Genomic DNA, 18,350 nt, shown 5'->3' with positions numbered 1-18,350 from the left:
CACGGTCTCCACCTCTCTTGACCATGTTAGATTCTTGTTTCCTCTCGTCTCTGCCGCGATCTCCTTCACGACCTTTATTTTTCCTCTGCCTATCTTCCTTCTTCTTCTCCGGCTCGCGATTGCTCACGACCTTATCAAATTCTTATCCCCTTATGACGTCATTGGCATTGCCCAGAACTGGCCCGAGAGCGTAAAAGTCTTTTGGCTGAGATAACTTCGGAACACTGACCCTTCTTTCAGTCCGTCATCAGGGCTAACACAGCCACATCTTGTTGAAATCTTGGAATAAAGACTGCTTCGACATTGAAACGACCGATAAAGTCTCGCAAGCTTTCATTCCTTGCTTCACAGACAACAATTCTCCAGTTGTGCGCTGTAACAACCTTGAAAATTAAAAGAGTTTACTTAACGATAATTGTAATTATTTATTACATATTCTTATTTTATTAGAATTAAAAAATGAATATTATATTTATTATGATATATTAAAATTATTTACGAAATTAAATTTCATAAATTAAGGTGTGGTTTTATTTCATGTTTTCATAAAATAGGTCCAATTGAGTTAAGTATTGTAGTTTAAAAAAAAAGAAAAGAAACCTAACCCCATTTACTATTTTCTCCCTCCGTATTTCGTGTCTCATTAAGAGACAACCAGAGGACTTCTTCCTCTTGCTTCGTGTCTTCAGTTCAAGGTGCCATAGAGGTTCCTCACAAAATCATCACAAATCCACTCAAATTAACCTTCTGATTCTTCAATCAATCGAAGAAGCCAAAACCCCAAACCCCATATCTATCTCCTCCTCGTGAAAAACCCGAATCCCCTCACCTTCCCCGTGAAAACCCGAAACCCAGACCCCTCGAATTCTCTCTCACCTGCGCTCCTGCCTCGCCTGTGTTTTCTCAAGCTCGCCGGAGCTTTGTTGTTCGCCGCTCGTCGCCGCCCCGTCTCTCTCTCTCTCTTCGGTGGTCCTGCTGTTCTGGGTTCAGTTTTCTGTCTTATTTTGGTTGATGTCGTAAGGTGGCGTCGTTGTCGCGCCCTTCTTGCCGGTGTTGAACCACCACTGATCGCCACTTCTCTCGCTTTTATTCGTGCCGTGTTGCTGTTCGTGTTCCCCCGTTGTGATGTTGTTGCTTTACCGGTGCTGTTGGGCGATGGGTGCCGCCACCACGCCTCCCCTATCGGTACTTAATATCTGCTCTTCTTCTGATATTGATTTCATTCCATTGAAGAGTGAATAATTGTTAATAATTTTTGATGTGGAATAGTAGTTGTTGGTATGGTAGTGTGATACTGATGGTGCTGAATCATCATTGTTGTGAATTAATATATTAATGTTTAATAGTGGTTGTGTGGTCGATTTCATAAATAGAATACTACTGAATTCTTGTGACTTGTCACTGGTCAATTCATATTGGAGAAGTTTTTCTTAAATCTTACCTATGTGATAACTAAAGTTGGTGTACGGTTGGTTTTGGAAATATTTGTGATTATAAGTTCTAAAATTAGTTTAGTAAAATGTGTTGATTTAGTTTGATTAATGGAAGCCTAGTTCTAGTTATATTGAATTGTAAGTTGTCTGATGGAATTATCTATTTGGTAAGAGGTTGTCATCTAGATTAGTAGGATGATTTACATTAGGATGATTTACGTTAAGAGTAATCAGAAATGATTAATGATATTGCTTGGATTGGTTTATTTGATTAGTTAATTATTGAGAAAGGAGAATTCATATTACTTAATGGTGTGTTTGGATACCTTCAATTCATTTCAAATCCTGGATTTGGATAATTAAGATGTTTGAATGGACAAAGAATTTCAATTCAAGAATTGACCCAAATCCCCATACAACCAAAAAAAAACCATACAAGGAAGGATTTAAAATGACATCTCAAACATTGTAATTTGAAATGCACCCTACTGCTCTCTTCTTCGTTCAGAAAAAACTACTGCTCTCTTCTCATCTTCTCTCAAGTCTTTTTTTTCTTCCTTTTTTTTTATTTTTTTCTGGTGAACTTAAATGACAAAATCATACTTTTTCTCTCCTCAATCATTAATGGGTTTCTTGTCCACTCTCTCTCCTCTACCTCACCACCATATTCCATTTCTTTCTCTAACTCACCAGAGTTTGGTGGCAATTTTATCTGGATGCAGGAGTAATGGATTTAGACTTTCTGGTTTTCCCAAACAATTGATTTGGAATTCAATATTGAGATTTGTAAATAATAAATTGAAATCCAGGAATTCAAATGAAATCAACATTCCCAAACACTACCTAATATTATTGGAGTGGAATCATGAATTGAGTTAGTTTTATATAAGTAAGTTAGATGAAAAATACTTGAATTAGTTAACAAGTAACGAATTGAAAGGGTATGAGTTAGTTAGAGGGGATTTATCTTTCTTGATTCTAATATTCAATGGAAGAAGTTATTCCTTAAATCGTATTCATGTTATCAACTAAAATAGTGGTTTGGGTTCATTGTTACTTATAAGCAATGAGTATTGCAGTCAATAAGTTAAGTTATACACATATATGTTAAATAGTTAAGAACAGTTTACCTAAACTTTAATAATGGATTGATTATGTCAATTTAGTTGACTAAAGAAGGGAAAATGATTAATTAAATGTTGATAATACCAAGATTGTTAGAAGTAAACTTTATGGCAAGATTCATCTTCTAATATACCTGAGTTAATGTGATAAGGATATCCTATAAACCGATTGATGTAGTGAAGTTGGAACACCTATCTGGTGTTACTAAAAGGGAAGTAAAATGTTCATTTTCTTTCATAATACTTATCAAGTAAATCTAGTACTTTAGTAAACTACTTTGATTTTGAATGAAATGTTCTAAAGTATAGTATTAGCTACTTCTTTGTCAAATGACCAAGAGTGGAGTTAATTAAAGTCAGCTTGTAGATCCAATTTAATTGACTTTTATATAAAGAATGTGAGTTGGTTGGAGATGGAAATAGTTTTGAAATGATTGACTAGTCATGGTTAAAAATCTGAAGAGCATGGAAGTTAGTTTACCTAACTATGAATTAGATTAGTGAAGATGTATTTAATAAAGTATTTTAGTTCGATAACTATAGATGGAATAATATAATAAAGTTGGGCTATTTGACTCGTGTTCGCTAAAAATGAGATTTTGGGTTTAATAATTGTAAATGGGAAGCCAGACTATTCGATTAGCGTTAAGAAAAACAAGTTAATGCAAAGTTGGCGTGAGTATAAGTTCTTAAATTGCATAAAAGAAGCTCCACTTATATGGTTGCATAACTTCCTAACTGGAGTGATGCATACACGATTTATATGATTACGAGTATGTCATGTAGATTGATTTTGTTGTTGAATCTGTTATTCGGAATTTAATAAATGGTATGATATGAATCGAACTGATTGTTTTAATTAATCAACCTTTGATTAATGAACGGGAGTGTGATATGTAAGTTAACTCTCCTTAGTTAATTCTAGGTGAGAAACCTATTGCGAGTATTATTGATGTTTGATAATCGATGTTATCATTATTGAGATGAGTCTATATAGATATTGGTGAAGTGGCGAAAATAATATGAACTATCTATATGCAAAAGTATGCATGTGATGTGTGGAATAAGCTTAGTAACTCTCGTTAGTTAATTTTAACTGAGAGAACTAGTGATATTGTTGAGGATATTGTATTGACATGATTAATTAGTACCAGTTTTGGTTCACAAGTTTTACGATGGTAATTGGACTTGAAAAGCATGAATGTATCAATTTGAAAGACGTATTTATAAGAGTTATATGTTAAATGATTATGGTTATCTACGAGGGAAATCACTTGGTTTGGTTAGTTATTCAAAGATTGTCATTAAGGATTACTAAATTATTTGATGAGTTATATGAATGATCTGATTAAGTTATGAACGATAATCGAAAGGAATCTAAAAGGGGAAAGTAGCTTCATATGAGTCCGCGGATGAGGTGACACGAACAATGCCCCATGGACAGGGAACCTTGGGGCCCCACAGGGAAACCTGCCCATTGCTCTGTGGGGCGATAATCGGATGTTATATCATGTAATGTGAAACCTGTGGATGGCTGATGAAATCAGCGGAAAAATATACTCCGGACTAGTCGCAATTATTAGCCAAAAGTAAAGCGGATGGTTGGGTGACGACCCCCACTGTCGGAGTGTAAGCTTTGTCTCCTCCGCCGCGTTCTCTTTCCCCCTGGTTAAATGAAAGTTATCTCAAGTTGTGAAAGTTATATCGATATTGAATTCCCGGTAAGGAATCGTATCGTGGTAATTTGTTTTATTGGATTCCCGATAAGGAATCATATAAGGTATGTAATGAACGTTTATTCAGTATATGAATATGAATATTGATATTGGTTTCCTGATAAGGAGGCATATCATGGTAAGTGATACTAATGTTCGATTCCCGATAAGGAATCATATCTCGTTATTGGATTCCCGATAAGGAATCATTATAGTGAAAGTTGTTATGATATTTATTGCTTGATAAAAGGTTGTTTATAGAATATGAGAAAGTGATTGATAGCGCATGAAAGCATAAATGTGAATTTCCATTAAGAAGTCGACTAAAGGAAATGAAGAATATTGTTTATATTAAAGTTGGTGACCTCAAATTCCTACTATGGAATCGTGGTAAGTTATAAGGTTGATTAAATGATAATATATGAAACATGTTATTGTTGGGAGTCACCTTATCGTGCTTGTTATTATGTGATTGGTGATGTATTATGAAACGTGGAATTGGAAATGTAATATGCATGTTCGACAATAATATATTGCTGCTAACCATGTTATGATTGGTGTTATTGTTGAACTTATGTTGATTGTGTGAGAGTTGTTTTCAAGTAAAAACCACCAAAGCATGTGTTACTCTTGTTTAGGGGTTAGTACACAGCTTTGCTGATGTGCATATGTTGTTTTGTCATTTTTGTGGCCTGTCACTTGGTGGGTGGCAGTTTTCCTAAATGTTTCGTGTTGAAGCCGTAAGTAACCTTTTACAAGTTAAAGCTAATACAAGATGGAGCATATTACTCACAAAGTGTGTGAAAACTGAGAAAAGCTAGAAATGCTACGTGGTTTCAAACTTTTGAACCATGTTTGAGCTATCCTAGTTAGAGTGGATGGGAAAACTTTACACCACATGGCGTCCACCTGTGTGTATAAGAACATATGACCTTCATGTGCCGCCACGTGATCATCGGAATCAGATGTACCATCGTACTTAGAGGATGGCATTTTGATTCGGGGGATAGGATGATTCAAAATCTCCGGAGTGAATGGAGAGAGCTTTTGTTTTATGAGCATGTGACCCCCGGTCAAATAGTTACTACCACCGTTGGTGCTGTACTCTAGTATCAGTTCTTCTATCTCTAGTATCAGTTCTTCGTACCCTGATTGATCGACTCGCCTTTCGAGCTCTTACCCTTCTCTGTTAAGAGAACACATCTTCCTGATTGAGGTGTTGTCCGCATTCCTACCGGTCATTACCAGTGATCGCTTACGGGTCCCGACTTATGCTTGCTGAGATGGAGGATAAATTGGTTGAGGAGTGCCCGCTAGCATTTAGATGAAAGATGCCACAGCCTGTTACTGCTCCCGGGAGAATTGACTCAATTGAGTCAAACTGAAAGGGACATTGTTGTTTGGGGTCTGCTCCCCGTGTCTCGGCGTCCGAAAATGAAACTCTGGTGCTCCAATCGGCGCAGTAATGGGAGGTTGAGAGGATGTCTAGCCGACATCGAATCCTTGAGGACCGTGACCAGTGTTGTTATCTGCATACCCCATGGTTGTTACTCAAAAAGGATAGGAGTCCCCTCCTTCTAGCGCCAAGTTGTTCCGGTTATGAAACAGTGGCAGACTTAAGAATGTCTGTCAATAATGGGGGCAACCCGGGAGTGGTGATCTGCACAACAACAAACGTGAGCTACCCTCGGGGTGGTCGTGAGGAAACCCCCTCTGACACTCAAGTCAGCGACTGTCCGATTAGGATTAGAGAGAGAGAGAGTTTAGAGAGAGAGATCAACTATTTTTAGTACGATAGAGAATGTACCTGCATAAATAGTACTATTGAGCTATTTATAGATGTACTATCACTTGACAAGATAGGTAATCATTTCATACATTTATGGCTGTAACGAATCCGTTACAGGGAAGATTCCCTATCTTTTGTCCTCTTCGGTGGCCGCGACGGCAGTCCCGGTCTCACATTGAGGAACATTTATTATCTCCTCATGAGTTTGCGTCCTGGACATTTGCTGCCGAACATGATAATTTTCCGCTACTAAACTTGGGTAATACCCATACACCAGAAGTTTTCTAAAAGGTTGTGATTATAGAAGACTCACCTAGAATGATAGAAGTACGGAAAGCATAAGATCTATTCCTCAATCAACTATCTAGATACATGTCTTGCCACTTAATATTATTAATCTCTATTACTTTCTCCATAATAAAATAAATGTTACAATTTTTAGATATGGTTGTAACAAATAGAAGTTACACGTCCTTTTTCGGAAGCAATCTCTCTTTATCTCTCTCCTATGACATGGCTTCCCTTTTTTCTTTCACTCTCTCACTCTTCTCTTCAAAAAATTGCCTAGAAAATTGTGTTTTTGAAAGTGCAACATCTATTTTGTTACGGATGAAGTACTACCTTCGTTTCTAAATAAGTGTAACACTTTCCTTATTTGGAATAGTCACAATAAGTGCAACCAAGCTCAAAATGGTAAAAAAAATATGCCACCAAAAAGCAAGAGGGGACCACAACTTTTGTGTTTAATCACTTGGATTACTCTACTTTAAAAATAAAAGATTTTTTTTTCATAATGAACAGAGTCTTATGTAAAATATTGCTTTATTCATTTCTATTTACTTGTAGGAAATATTGACATGAATAATCCCAACTTTCACCGGTCTTCTAAAAATAATCCAAACTTTGAATTATTTTAGAATAATCCCAACTTTAGGGTGTACATTCTGAAAATAGTCGGAACTATTAATTGTCAACATATTATAGACCTAAAATGGATTAGTGCGAGAAAGAAAAAGGATACTTTAGATTATTTTGAAAAGGTCCTCTCAGAAGTTGGGATTGTTTTGGAATAATCTAAAGTTGGGATTATTTTGAGAAGATGTGAATTTTTCCTTGTTCGGAAAAATTGACATGAATAATCCCAACTTTATCAAAATAATCCCAACTCTTAATTATTTTAAAATAATCGCAACTTTAAGGTGTACATTCTCAAAATAATCCGAACTATCAATTTTCAACATATTATAGACCTAAAATGGATTAGTGCGAGCAATGAAAAAGATAGTTTGGCTTATTTTGAAAAGGTCCTCTCAAAAGTTGAGATTATTTTGAAATAATCTAAACTTGGGATTATTTTGAGAAGACGGGTGAAAGTTGGGATTATTCATGTGAATTTTTCCTTATTTTTTAATGTATAAAAAAAATATTTTATGCGAGATTTGATTTGTCTTAATAATAAATATTTTAAATATTGTTTTATTTGATAAATTATTAAATATATTTATGTATGTCAAATTTTTTAATCGGCTCGTCCATGACTATTGTGACTTTGCCTTGAAGGTTTTTCAATGTAAATCCAACCCAGCTTGTAGCTCACTAGGTGTGGTGAAGTTCAACTTGAATGCGGCAGTTATTGGAGAGGATGAAATTAGGTTAGGTGTGGTGGGACGTAATAGTGAAGGGTTGGTTGTTGCTATAGCAGTGGCTTGTCGTTGAGCTAGTTGGGATGTGGGTTTGTCTGAGTTGGCTCATGTTAGATTGACAACGCTTACAACTAATCGTATGGGATAGAGTGTTGATCTCGTTGAAACTGACTCCTAAGGTGTTGTTAGCTACTATCATAACAACCCTGCTTGGAATGCATTTACTGGCTTCTCTTAGACAATATTAGAAGTTGTGGATCCTCTTTTTCTTCTTTTTTTTTTCTGTCTCATCTTAGAAGGGATGGGAATACACATGTACATTTGATGGTTCGTTTTTATTCCCCCGTGGGGGAGTGAGTGTATTTTTGTTGGTAACTATCCCCAAAGTGTCTTAACTACGTCATTTGGCTCCTGTTCGACATTATTTGTTTGCTCATTGTTTGAATTTTCTTCATTATGTCCAAGAGCATCAACAATCACGTCTCGACAAGGATTTGATGGCTACGATGGGGGTTCTTCAATAGTTTCCCTGTGACATATCCAATCAAAATAGTCATGACAAAATCCTTTTTTATAAAGATGTTCTCTAATAATATCAACATCAAAGAACTGTTTGTTGTTACACCTTAAGCATGGACATCTAATTTTCTCAACGTCTTTTAATTTATGATTATGTTGTGCGAATTCAATAAAATCTCGAAGTCCATTCACAAACTCAATCTTGAGAAAGCGTCCCTCACACCTATCTTGCATCCAACTACGTTCTCTTTGTTTCATGATCCTCAATTCTACACATCTCAATTAAAACAATATTACTAAGAAACTCTAAAATCAACATCATCATTTACTACATTAAACTTTAATCACGTCAAAATGAACATAGGAGTATCACACATTATGTTAAAAATTACAAGTTATCCGATGAATCAGACCTCAAAAATTTAGTTTACTTACAAGCTGTTCTCAAGGAGACTATGCTGGTATATTAAACGAGCTATATTTTGTTTATGTTTGGCTGAACGCGAAGTATTTTATCTAATAAAACTGCAAGCAATCATGAGGTTATGTGATTCAATAAATGATATAAAGTACTCTTATACTTCATTGTGAAGTACTTCATCGTGACTTTAGGAGTTACTACGTGATTTGATACTTTTGTTATCTCCTAGTTGTATTACTTTCATTATATTGTTTTCATTCTGCTATTTCCATAATCTGAAATTGTATTACTCTTGTTGCACTTGTTGGTTTGGTCTCTTTGCCAACTAGTTTGGGTTTTCCTGTATTTTTTAACTTGTAAAAAAGAAAAAAAAATAACAAAAGCACAATAACAATATATATCTTATATCATTATATGGAGATGAAGTTGTATCAATACTAAGTTTAAAGAATGAGTTGCACATCAGGTGCTCACAAATGCTTTCAGGAAATAAACATGAAAGCATCAATACTAGTGCATCACAATGTAATGACAAAAAAGGACTTATTTTTCGAAGTAAACAAAAAAATCCTTATGATGTTGCACAAACACCAAGTGCTAACAGCTAGCTTGTGACTAATTTTATGGTGCTTTTCATGACATATCTAGCTGGTCATTCAAGCATACAATGTTAGTAGAAATTGAAAGTGAAAGTGAGCTAATATTTGGAAGTTGCCTAAGGAACCTGATTGCACGCAATGCGTAGATGGTGCACCAAGGTGTAGGATGAGCATCCTGCACCTTGTCCAAAACGCAAGGCAAGAAGAATAAAACGCACCATTCAACATGCAAAAAGTAATTGATTTGACAGCCAATGTACATTCCCCTTATATCCAATGTACAAAATCGAAAATTCAAAAAGTAAATGATTTGACATTTACTGTTCACCATTTAATAACTGATTTGATGTCAACTGCCATCATTTCCCTTCATATACTGTTCAGCATTTCTCTCTTTTCCACACTCAACCTCCTTCCATGTTTAATGATTTTGTTGTTTAAATTTCATCCTCTAGTTACTAATATTTTTTGAGGCTGCAAGAACACAAAGTGAAGAAATACCATTGGCCACCCTTTTGAGAACAAAGTGAAAAAATCTGAAGAAATATCTGAACCTCTACTTTCAATGTCTGTTATTGTTCATTGTGTGTTATCACATTGTTCACTATATCACAAGGATTGTACTTTGGATGTCTATTATTGTTCATTGTGTGTTATTGACGATTTTATGGGGGGATGTCATTGTACATTTTGATTTTGTTAATGAACAACCACGAAGCCAAGAATGTACAAAGAAACATAATAGAATAAAAGTAACCCAATTCCTAAAGCTGATGTCAAGTGAGTAATTTGCAATCTTTGTGCACTGGTGTGTTGATTATTAAAAATCAATATGAGTATTAAAACAAAAGGTCAACATATAACAACATGATTATAACCCAGTTAATGTACATGAATGTCAACAAAGTGTACATGCAAGGTACGTGCATGTACATGCAACTGTATGTGGAGCTAATAATAAAAAAAGGTACCGCAACCAACGTAAATAAGGATAAATTACAATATACACTGATGGTCATTACTTTGATCACTGAAAATAAGGATACATTATTGTTTGATTGAATGTTCACTGGATATGACTCAATGTACAAATTTTCTAGCAAGATTGTTCAACTACTAAGCCTGAATGTACAATGTTGTGTATGACTGGATGTTCAAGTTATTTTATAAAGCTGACTTTGTTCTGTGTACATTAAAGTTGCGTTAATGATCATTGTGTATGACTAAATATACATTAGCTTCACTAACATGCATGCATAACATATTCTATAGACACAAATAAAACAAAACAAAAAAACTCAATATGGGTACTAGAACAAAAGGTCAACACATAACAACATGATTGTAACCCAGTTGATGTACATGAATGTCAACAAAGTGTACATGCAAAAAAAAAAAAAAAAATGTTAGCGCCTTTTTTTCTCTCGTTTTCTCTCTCGTTTTTTCTAAAACGTGACGCCATGGCAAAGAAACCTGGAGGTGGTAAGGCTGTAGCTAAGAAGAATAAGGGTCCGAATGTTGATTCGCTAGCTAAGAAGACGAAATCGGTGGATGAACTTATGGGAGTAGGGGATTTGTTGATCGGTGAAAATAGAATTCGTATTGATGATGTTGAAGAAATCCAAACCCCTGATGCATCAATGAAGGAATTCATTGTGGTTTCTGCGATTAAACGAACATTTAGTGATTGGCTTACTGTAATATCCAAAAAGAATGAAGATCGGGTTGAATGGGAAGGGAATGCTGCGCAAAGCTCTCGAGGTAATTCTCATTCTCCAGTTCCTATTTTACAATGGAATGACGAACTGAATGATCAGCTAGATAATAATGTAGTTCCTGATGTGGTGGAGGTGAAGCATAGAGAAGGTCGAAGTGCAGTTAATCAATCGAAAGTGGATAATCCAATCAAAATTGAATTGGAGGATATTCAATCTGAGATTGATTACTGGAATTCAGCTGTAGTGGGATATGTTGCAGGGGCAAATCCACCTATTAGTGTGATGGATGGTTTTTGTCGAAGAATTTGGAAGAATGAAGGAGTAGACAAAGTTGCTATGGTCAAATTTGGTGTTTATTTGATAAGATTCAAGTCAACGGAGAAGCGTGATTTGGTCTTAAATAGTGATATGCCATTTTTTGACAAGAAGCCAATGTTTCTTAAACCATGGTCTCCAAATCTGGAGATTCATAAGGATGATTTCAAGACTGTTCCTACTTGGGTGAGGGTTAAACTGGACTTTAAGTACTGGGGGGAACGAAGTTTATACAAGATTGTGGGAGGATTAGGGAAGCCTATAAAAGTGGATATGGCTACTAAGAATAGAGATAGACTGACATTTCTAGAGTGCTGATTGAAATGAGTATTGACAATGAATTCCCTGATCAGCTGGTGTTTATCAATGAGAATGGTATAGAGGTGTGTGTGGAGGTTGAATATGAATGGAAGGCCATTAAATGTACTAATTGTCTATTAATGGGACACCATGAGAAGGAATGCAGGAAGAAAAAGATGGAAGAAAAGGTACAGAAAAAAATTTGGGTACCTAAGATACCTAATAGGGAGCCTGTAGTAGGAAGGAAGGAGAATGATAATGAAGAATATCATAATCCTGTTAAGGTTGTGAAACCTGTTTCACCAACTGTTGTTGAAGTAGAAGTGCATAATGCTTTTTCTATTCTAGAAGTTGATGAGAGTCTAGATAAAATGGAGGTGACATACATGGAGGAAGGAAATGGAGAAAAAGAAGTAGGTATGCAAAAGGAAACAGATGGGATTGAGGGAGGTGGAAACTTCCCTATCCAGAATGGATAGTGTAGTAGTGTGGAATGTGAGAGGTGTAAATAGCCTACAGAAGCAACAAAGTGTTAGGAAATTTCTTAACACTCAAGCTGTGGGTGTTGTATGCCTCTTAGAGACAAAGGTGAAACCTATTAACATGGGTTCACTTTATAAGAATGTATTTCAGGGTTGGTGCTTTACTTCCAACTCCAATTGTCACAAAGGAGGGAGAATAGTGGTTGCTTGGAACCCAATGTCCTTCTCAGTTGATTTTGGGCTTATGACAAGTCAAATAATCCACTGTGTCATCACCTCTATTCAGAATAAAAACATCTGTTTCAGGTGCAGTTTTGTGTATGGTCATAATGAGGCAGTCAAAAGGGGGGAGCTCTGGAAGGACTTGAGGAAAATAGGGAGTATGAACAATAATCCCTGGATGGCAGTAGGGGATTTCAATTGTGTTTTGAACACAGATGAAAGAGTAGGCTCTATAGTTACAAGTAGAGAAACTGCTGAATTCAGAAGCTGTGTGTTTGATTGTGATCTTAGTGATCTCAAAGGTGTGGGCCAGTTTTACACATGGAGCAACAAGCAGCAGGGTATTGATAGAGTATTCTGTAAGCTGGATAGAGTGCTTATAGGTGGAAGCTGGGTTGAAAGGTTTCCTGAAGCTGAAGTAAGATATGTGCCTGAAGGAAGTTTCGACCATACTCCTCTGGTAATTAGACTGATGCAGGAAGATAAAAAAATGAGAAAACCTTTTAGATACTTCAGAATATGGAGAGAACTGGATGGTTATGACCAGGCTATCAATGAAATCTGGAGGAGACAGGTGTGTGGGTCAAAAATGTATGATGTGGTCACCAAGTTGAAAGATACAAAGAAGGTAATAAAAGCTCTCAATAGAGACACAATGAACATTCAAGCTCAAGGTAATGATGCTTTGAAGAAGCTTATGGAGTGTCAACAACTACTACAAGCTGATATCCATAATTCTGAACTGAGAATGCAAGAACAAATAGCATATGATAAATACAAAAGAATACATAAACAGTATGTTGCGTATCTTAGACAAAAGTCTAGGGCAGCTTGGATTAAAGATGGGGATGAAAACACAAGGCTCTTCCATCAAGCAATAAAGCAAAGGAGGATGCAGAATAATATATACAGTATTTGTGACAAGGAGGGTAACTGGGTAGATAAACTTGACATGATTCAGAAGGCTTTCCTGGATTACTATTTGCAGCTGTTGGGTTCAACTATGGAGAACTGGAAGTCAGTTATTCAGGAGATTATAGATCTTGGGCAATGTGTGGAAAATGCAGATCATGAAGGACTTATATGTCCTGTCAGACCTGAAGAAGTTAAACAAGCCATGTTCTCTATTCCAGGGGACAAATCTCCTGGTAGTGATGGCTTTGGATCACACTTTTTCAGAGATAATTGGGAGATCATTGGAGACCAGGTAACTCAAGTTGTCATTTCATTTTTTCATAGTGGAAATTTTTTGAAAGAAATTAATGCCACAGTTTTGCGCCTTATTCCCAAATGTAAGGTTCCAAATTCTGTTATTGATTTTCGTCCCATTGCATGTTGTAATGTGATCTACAAGGTAATCTCTAAGGTCCTATGTATGAGACTGAGCCCTATTCTTCCTAAGATTGTTGCTGACAATCAAGGAGCATTCATACAAGGAAGAAATATAGTGAATAACATAATGATATGCCAGGATCTATTAAAAGGGTATGCTAGGAAAATATGCAGACCTAGTTGCTTGATAAAGATGGATATGAGGAAGGCCTATGATACTATTGAATGGCAGTTTGTGAGAGAAATGATGACTAGTCTCAACTTTCCTCAGAAATTCATTGACTGGGTGATGACATGTGTTACCAGTACCAGCTGTTCTCTGATGATAAATGGTAATATGTTTGGGTTTTTTCATCCTAAGAGAGGACTTAGACAGGGTGATCCCATCTCACCACAGTTGTTTGTCATATGTATGGAATACATGAGTAGGATAATGAAGTTTGTAGGGATGAAAAATGGCTTCAACTTTCACTACAGGTGCAAAGCAATACAATTGAATCATCTGGTATTTGCAGATGATGTGCTTCTTTTCTGTAAAGGGGAGTTTGTCTCTACTTATATGATCTTGCAAGGGTTCAAGCTATTCTCAGACACTTCTGGTTTATGTGTAAATAAGAACAAAACTGTTGTGTACACAGCATGTATGGAGGAGGAGGAGGTTAAAAGAATACTTGATGTGTCTGGTTTTGTTCAAGGTAGGATACCTTTTACTTACTTAGGAATGCAGATATGCTCATCAAGAATTAGCAATGCTGATTGCACTGTTCTCTGTGATAAAATGATAAACAGAATTAAGATATGGAGCTCTAGGCATCTCTCTTATGCTGCAAGAGTCCAACTAATAAATTCTGTCTTGATGAGTCTCCATACATACTGGGGACAGATCATTGTTATCCCCAAAGGTGTGATTAAGAAGATAATGGAGGTTTGCAGGGCTTTTCTATGGAGTGGAGAATTCTATAGCACTAAACCTGGGAATGTGGATTGGAATTCCACTTGTTTACCTAAGAGAGCTGGGGGTCTGGGATTTAGAAGAATAGAGAAATGGAATCAAGCTGCTCTTGGAAAGTTGGTTTGGGCTATTGCAAAGAAAGAAGATACTCAATGGATTAGGTGGGTTAATGTTGTTTATGTGAAGAATGCAGACTGGTGGACTTACAAAGCTCCAAGTAATGCAAGCTGGTATGGAAATGCATATGTGATGTAAAAGAAAAAATCAAAGCTAGTATAGACATGTCGTATTCATGCAGTTTCAAAGATTAAATCAGTAAGTATATAAACTCATGGTGGGTGATCATCCTAGATGTTTCTGGGATAAGTCTGTATGGTGTAGACTTGCTATCCCTAAGCACAATTTCATCTGTTGGCTTGCTATTAGAAAGAGGATTTATACAAAAGACAGACTGAAGCTGTGGAGGATCATTGATGATGATGTTTGTGCTATCTGTCAGACTCAGAGTGAAACACATAACCACTTACTGTTTCAGTGTGAATTCAGTATTATATTGCTGCAGCTTGTACTGAGATGGCTGAAGCTCAGATGGGTAGATAGAACTCTGGAAATGTGGTACAGGATGATAGGAAGAAGACATTGTTCTGGATTCCAAAGGAAAGTTTATAATGCTACTCTTAATGCGACAGTGTATGCAATCTGGCACTCTCGTAATGATGCTGTGTGGAATGCTAAAGTTAACAATCCAAAGAATGTATATGATAAAATCAGAAGAGATGCAATCTGTAGAGTCAAAGCTCATAGTGATACTAAGCTAAATAGTAAAGACAGTGCTTGGTGGGATACTCTATGTAGTAGTATGTAATGGTTGTAACTAGTTGTTTCTAGCCTTCTTGTGCAGAAGAGTCCAACCTAGTTGGTTTGTTCTGTGCTTGGAGGTTGTAGTGTGTATCTGATTTGATGAGCTTATATATTCCTCTTCTTACTGGTTCAAAAAGAAAACAAAGTGTACATGCAACTGTAGGTGGAGCTAATAATAAAAAAAAGGAACCGCAACCAACGTAAATATAGATAAACCACAATGTACACTGATGGTCATTACTTTGATCACTGAAAATCCTTAAATGTACACTCGTATATTATTGTACATCAAACCATATGCATTTGTACATTAAAAAAAGTTTTAAAAATGCAAAACAGAATATAAAATCAAATATCAACATTTGGAAATTTATAATAGAAATGAATGAAAATAAGGGAGAAGTAAATGAAGAACAAAATAAATGAGAGAGAGAATTGAACCGCAACCAACGTAAATAAGGATAAACCACAATGTAAACTGATGATCATTACTTTGATCACTGAAAATCCCTAAATGTACACTCATATATTATTGTACATCAAACCATATGCATTTGTACATTAAAAAAAGTTTTAAAAATGCAAAACAGAATATAAAATCAAATATCAACATTTAAAAATTTATAATAGAAATGAATGAAAATAAGGGAGAAATAAATGAAGAACAAAATAAATGAGAGAGAGAATTGAAATGGTTCTTGAAAAATAAATGAGATAGAAAGAGAGGGAATGAGTGAGTGATGAGAGAGAAAGAGCTGGCCCACTTTCGAAAATACCTGCCAAAAGTCTGCCAAATTTTGACTCTCTTAAAACCATCAAAACGACATAGTTTTGCACGAGGTGCAGGATGCTCATCCTACACCTCGGTGCAGGATCTAAATTGCGGATTGCACGAGCTTGTTTGATAAAGCTAATTATTTTAGTAGTTTAAATCTTGTATATAATTTAATGGCAGACAGAGAAAAAAAAAAGAGAAGAAAAATAATCTGCACCTTGTTTTGAGATGTTAGTAATACTCAAAGTAGCATTTCAATTAAAGTCTTCTATATTTCTTGAAGTTTATTTAAAATCCAAACATGTCTAATTATTATAGGACCTAAGATATTTCATATACATACAACATACTTGTCAGTTATGATATATATTTTAATACTCTAATAAAATCACACAGTTTGAGACTAAAACTTAAGAAGTGTAATACAAAAATTGCAATTTTATCCACTACAAAACAACCATTACCTCCCATTCATTGTCTACTATTTCTTAGGCAAATTACATCTACGTTACAAGCTCTCCTACATGTCCATTCTCTATTTCCTACAGTAGTTGAAGTCATAGTCATTACTCTCATAGTGACCAAAAAGTCCCATTACACTAAGCAAAGATTCAGCATTTTATCATCAGAATGATTGACATCACCAGTATATGCATTAGGTATCCTTTCAACCATGAAATACTCCATTATTTTTCCAGAATCCTTGCACATGACATGTGACATGTATCCTTCCAGCCATTAAATCTCAAAAAATGAATAAAGATTACATGTTGCAGATGCAAACTTACAGGAGGACCATCAATAAGAATACCTCGTTATATATAATTACTTATATAAAAAAAAGGAATACATGAAAACAAATTCATCTCGTCGTGATGAACAACAAAACTCGTGGCGACGGTGATGCGGCATGTTCATGACAGAAGAACATAAGATGATAAAATCACATTTTCCTGACATAAGAACATAACAAATCACGAAATTATATATAATTCAGTCAACTAAGATGAAATTGCAAAGAAACTAGAGTGATGGCTGCAACAAACCAAGAAAGAAGAGAATAAATTCACAAATTAGAATTGATCATGTAAGAAGGAAGAAGAGAAAACCTGTTGTGGATTGGCGCAACAAACCTAGAAACGACGATGCGATGGTTGTGCAGTTGACCGGTAGCGACGGTGATGCGGCAAGACGACAGTGCACAAGAAAACTTCGAATGTATCTCTAGCTTCTTTTCCTATCTTTGTAGATGTCCATTCGAATGACTATGCTCGGGCGCCGCCATATAGCTTTAGTTGCGCAGAATCAGAGGTTGTCCGCCAGGGTATAATCTGGAGGTTGCGGCTCAGCAGCATGAGGCTATTGTGAAGGACTTGGAGACAAGGCTTCACAAGTCCGAGTGTGAGCTAACAAGGGCGATAAGGGCCATTGACAATGATCAGGCTAACTTCGAAGAGAAGTCAAATAAGTTAATTGGCCAGATTAACCAGCTGACGAAGGATCATAATGATGCTTGTTGGAACCCAAGGTGACACTCAAGAAGGGGGGGTTGAATTGAGTGACGAAATTTGATCGATTTTCGCAAAACCTTTGTTATTGCACAGTGCCAGCCACTGTGCGAAATAATCGTAAATCTCTGATTTGAGTTTTTGCGAAGATTAAAACTAAAACAATATTAAATCAATACTCAAACTCAGGATATAACGTGGTTCAATCTCACCTCTGAGATCTACGTCCACAAGAAACAAAAACTCTTTTATTTCTTTAAATCCTAAAATATCAACCTCTTGATACAATAAGATTTCCCTCACTACTAACTCTAGTAGTGACCTCCAACACTTATCTCTAAGTGTTTACACTCTCTATAATGGTGAAATTACAGAAAGAAAACGATCCTCAATTGTGTGCTTCTTAGTCAAGCAATTTCGAGGACAATTACAATCGTTGGATAGTTACTTAAACTGACTCGAACAGTGCTATGCTCTGTGCCTTAGGAAACTGTTTTCAGCTCTTAATATTTTCGATTTTTTTTCTCTGAAAACATGAGATATAAAAGTGAATTATAAAACCCTTTTATAGTACATAATTTGGACGAAAATCCTTCAAAATATATTTATCTTTTACTCCTTAATTTAAGGGATAAAACTTTC

General features: G+C 35.8%; 1 protein-coding gene and 2 long non-coding RNA genes across 3 annotated transcripts; 2 read left to right on the top strand and 1 right to left on the bottom strand.

Annotated features, from left to right (window-relative positions):
* The first annotated feature begins 565 nt into the window (after window positions 1–565).
* LOC125499540 (uncharacterized) lies at window positions 566–8,161 on the top strand. Its single transcript, XR_007276436.2, has 2 exons — window positions 566–1,185; window positions 7,622–8,161. It is a non-coding gene; the product is annotated as an uncharacterized LOC125499540 (long non-coding RNA).
* Window positions 8,162–14,895: 6,734 nt separating this feature from the next.
* LOC130589469 (uncharacterized) lies at window positions 14,896–15,429 on the top strand. Its single transcript, XM_057390737.1, has one exon. The coding sequence runs from the start codon at window positions 14,896–14,898 to the stop codon at window positions 15,427–15,429; it is 534 nt and encodes a 177-aa protein (XP_057246720.1).
* A 1,569-nt stretch (window positions 15,430–16,998) lies between these two features.
* Window positions 16,999–18,001, bottom strand: LOC125492040 (uncharacterized). The gene is made up of 2 exons (XR_007268492.2): window positions 17,310–18,001; window positions 16,999–17,153 (listed from the first exon to the last, which is right to left on the bottom strand). It is a non-coding gene; the product is annotated as an uncharacterized LOC125492040 (long non-coding RNA).
* Window positions 18,002–18,350: the final 349 nt, after the last annotated feature.

Source organism: Beta vulgaris, chromosome 7 (assembly GCF_026745355.1).
Source record: "Beta vulgaris subsp. vulgaris cultivar EL10 chromosome 7, EL10.2, whole genome shotgun sequence".
Lineage (NCBI taxonomy): Eukaryota > Viridiplantae > Streptophyta > Magnoliopsida > Caryophyllales > Amaranthaceae > Beta > Beta vulgaris.
Note: the sequence above shows the minus strand (reverse complement) of the source record. Positions and strands in the feature narration are given on the sequence as shown.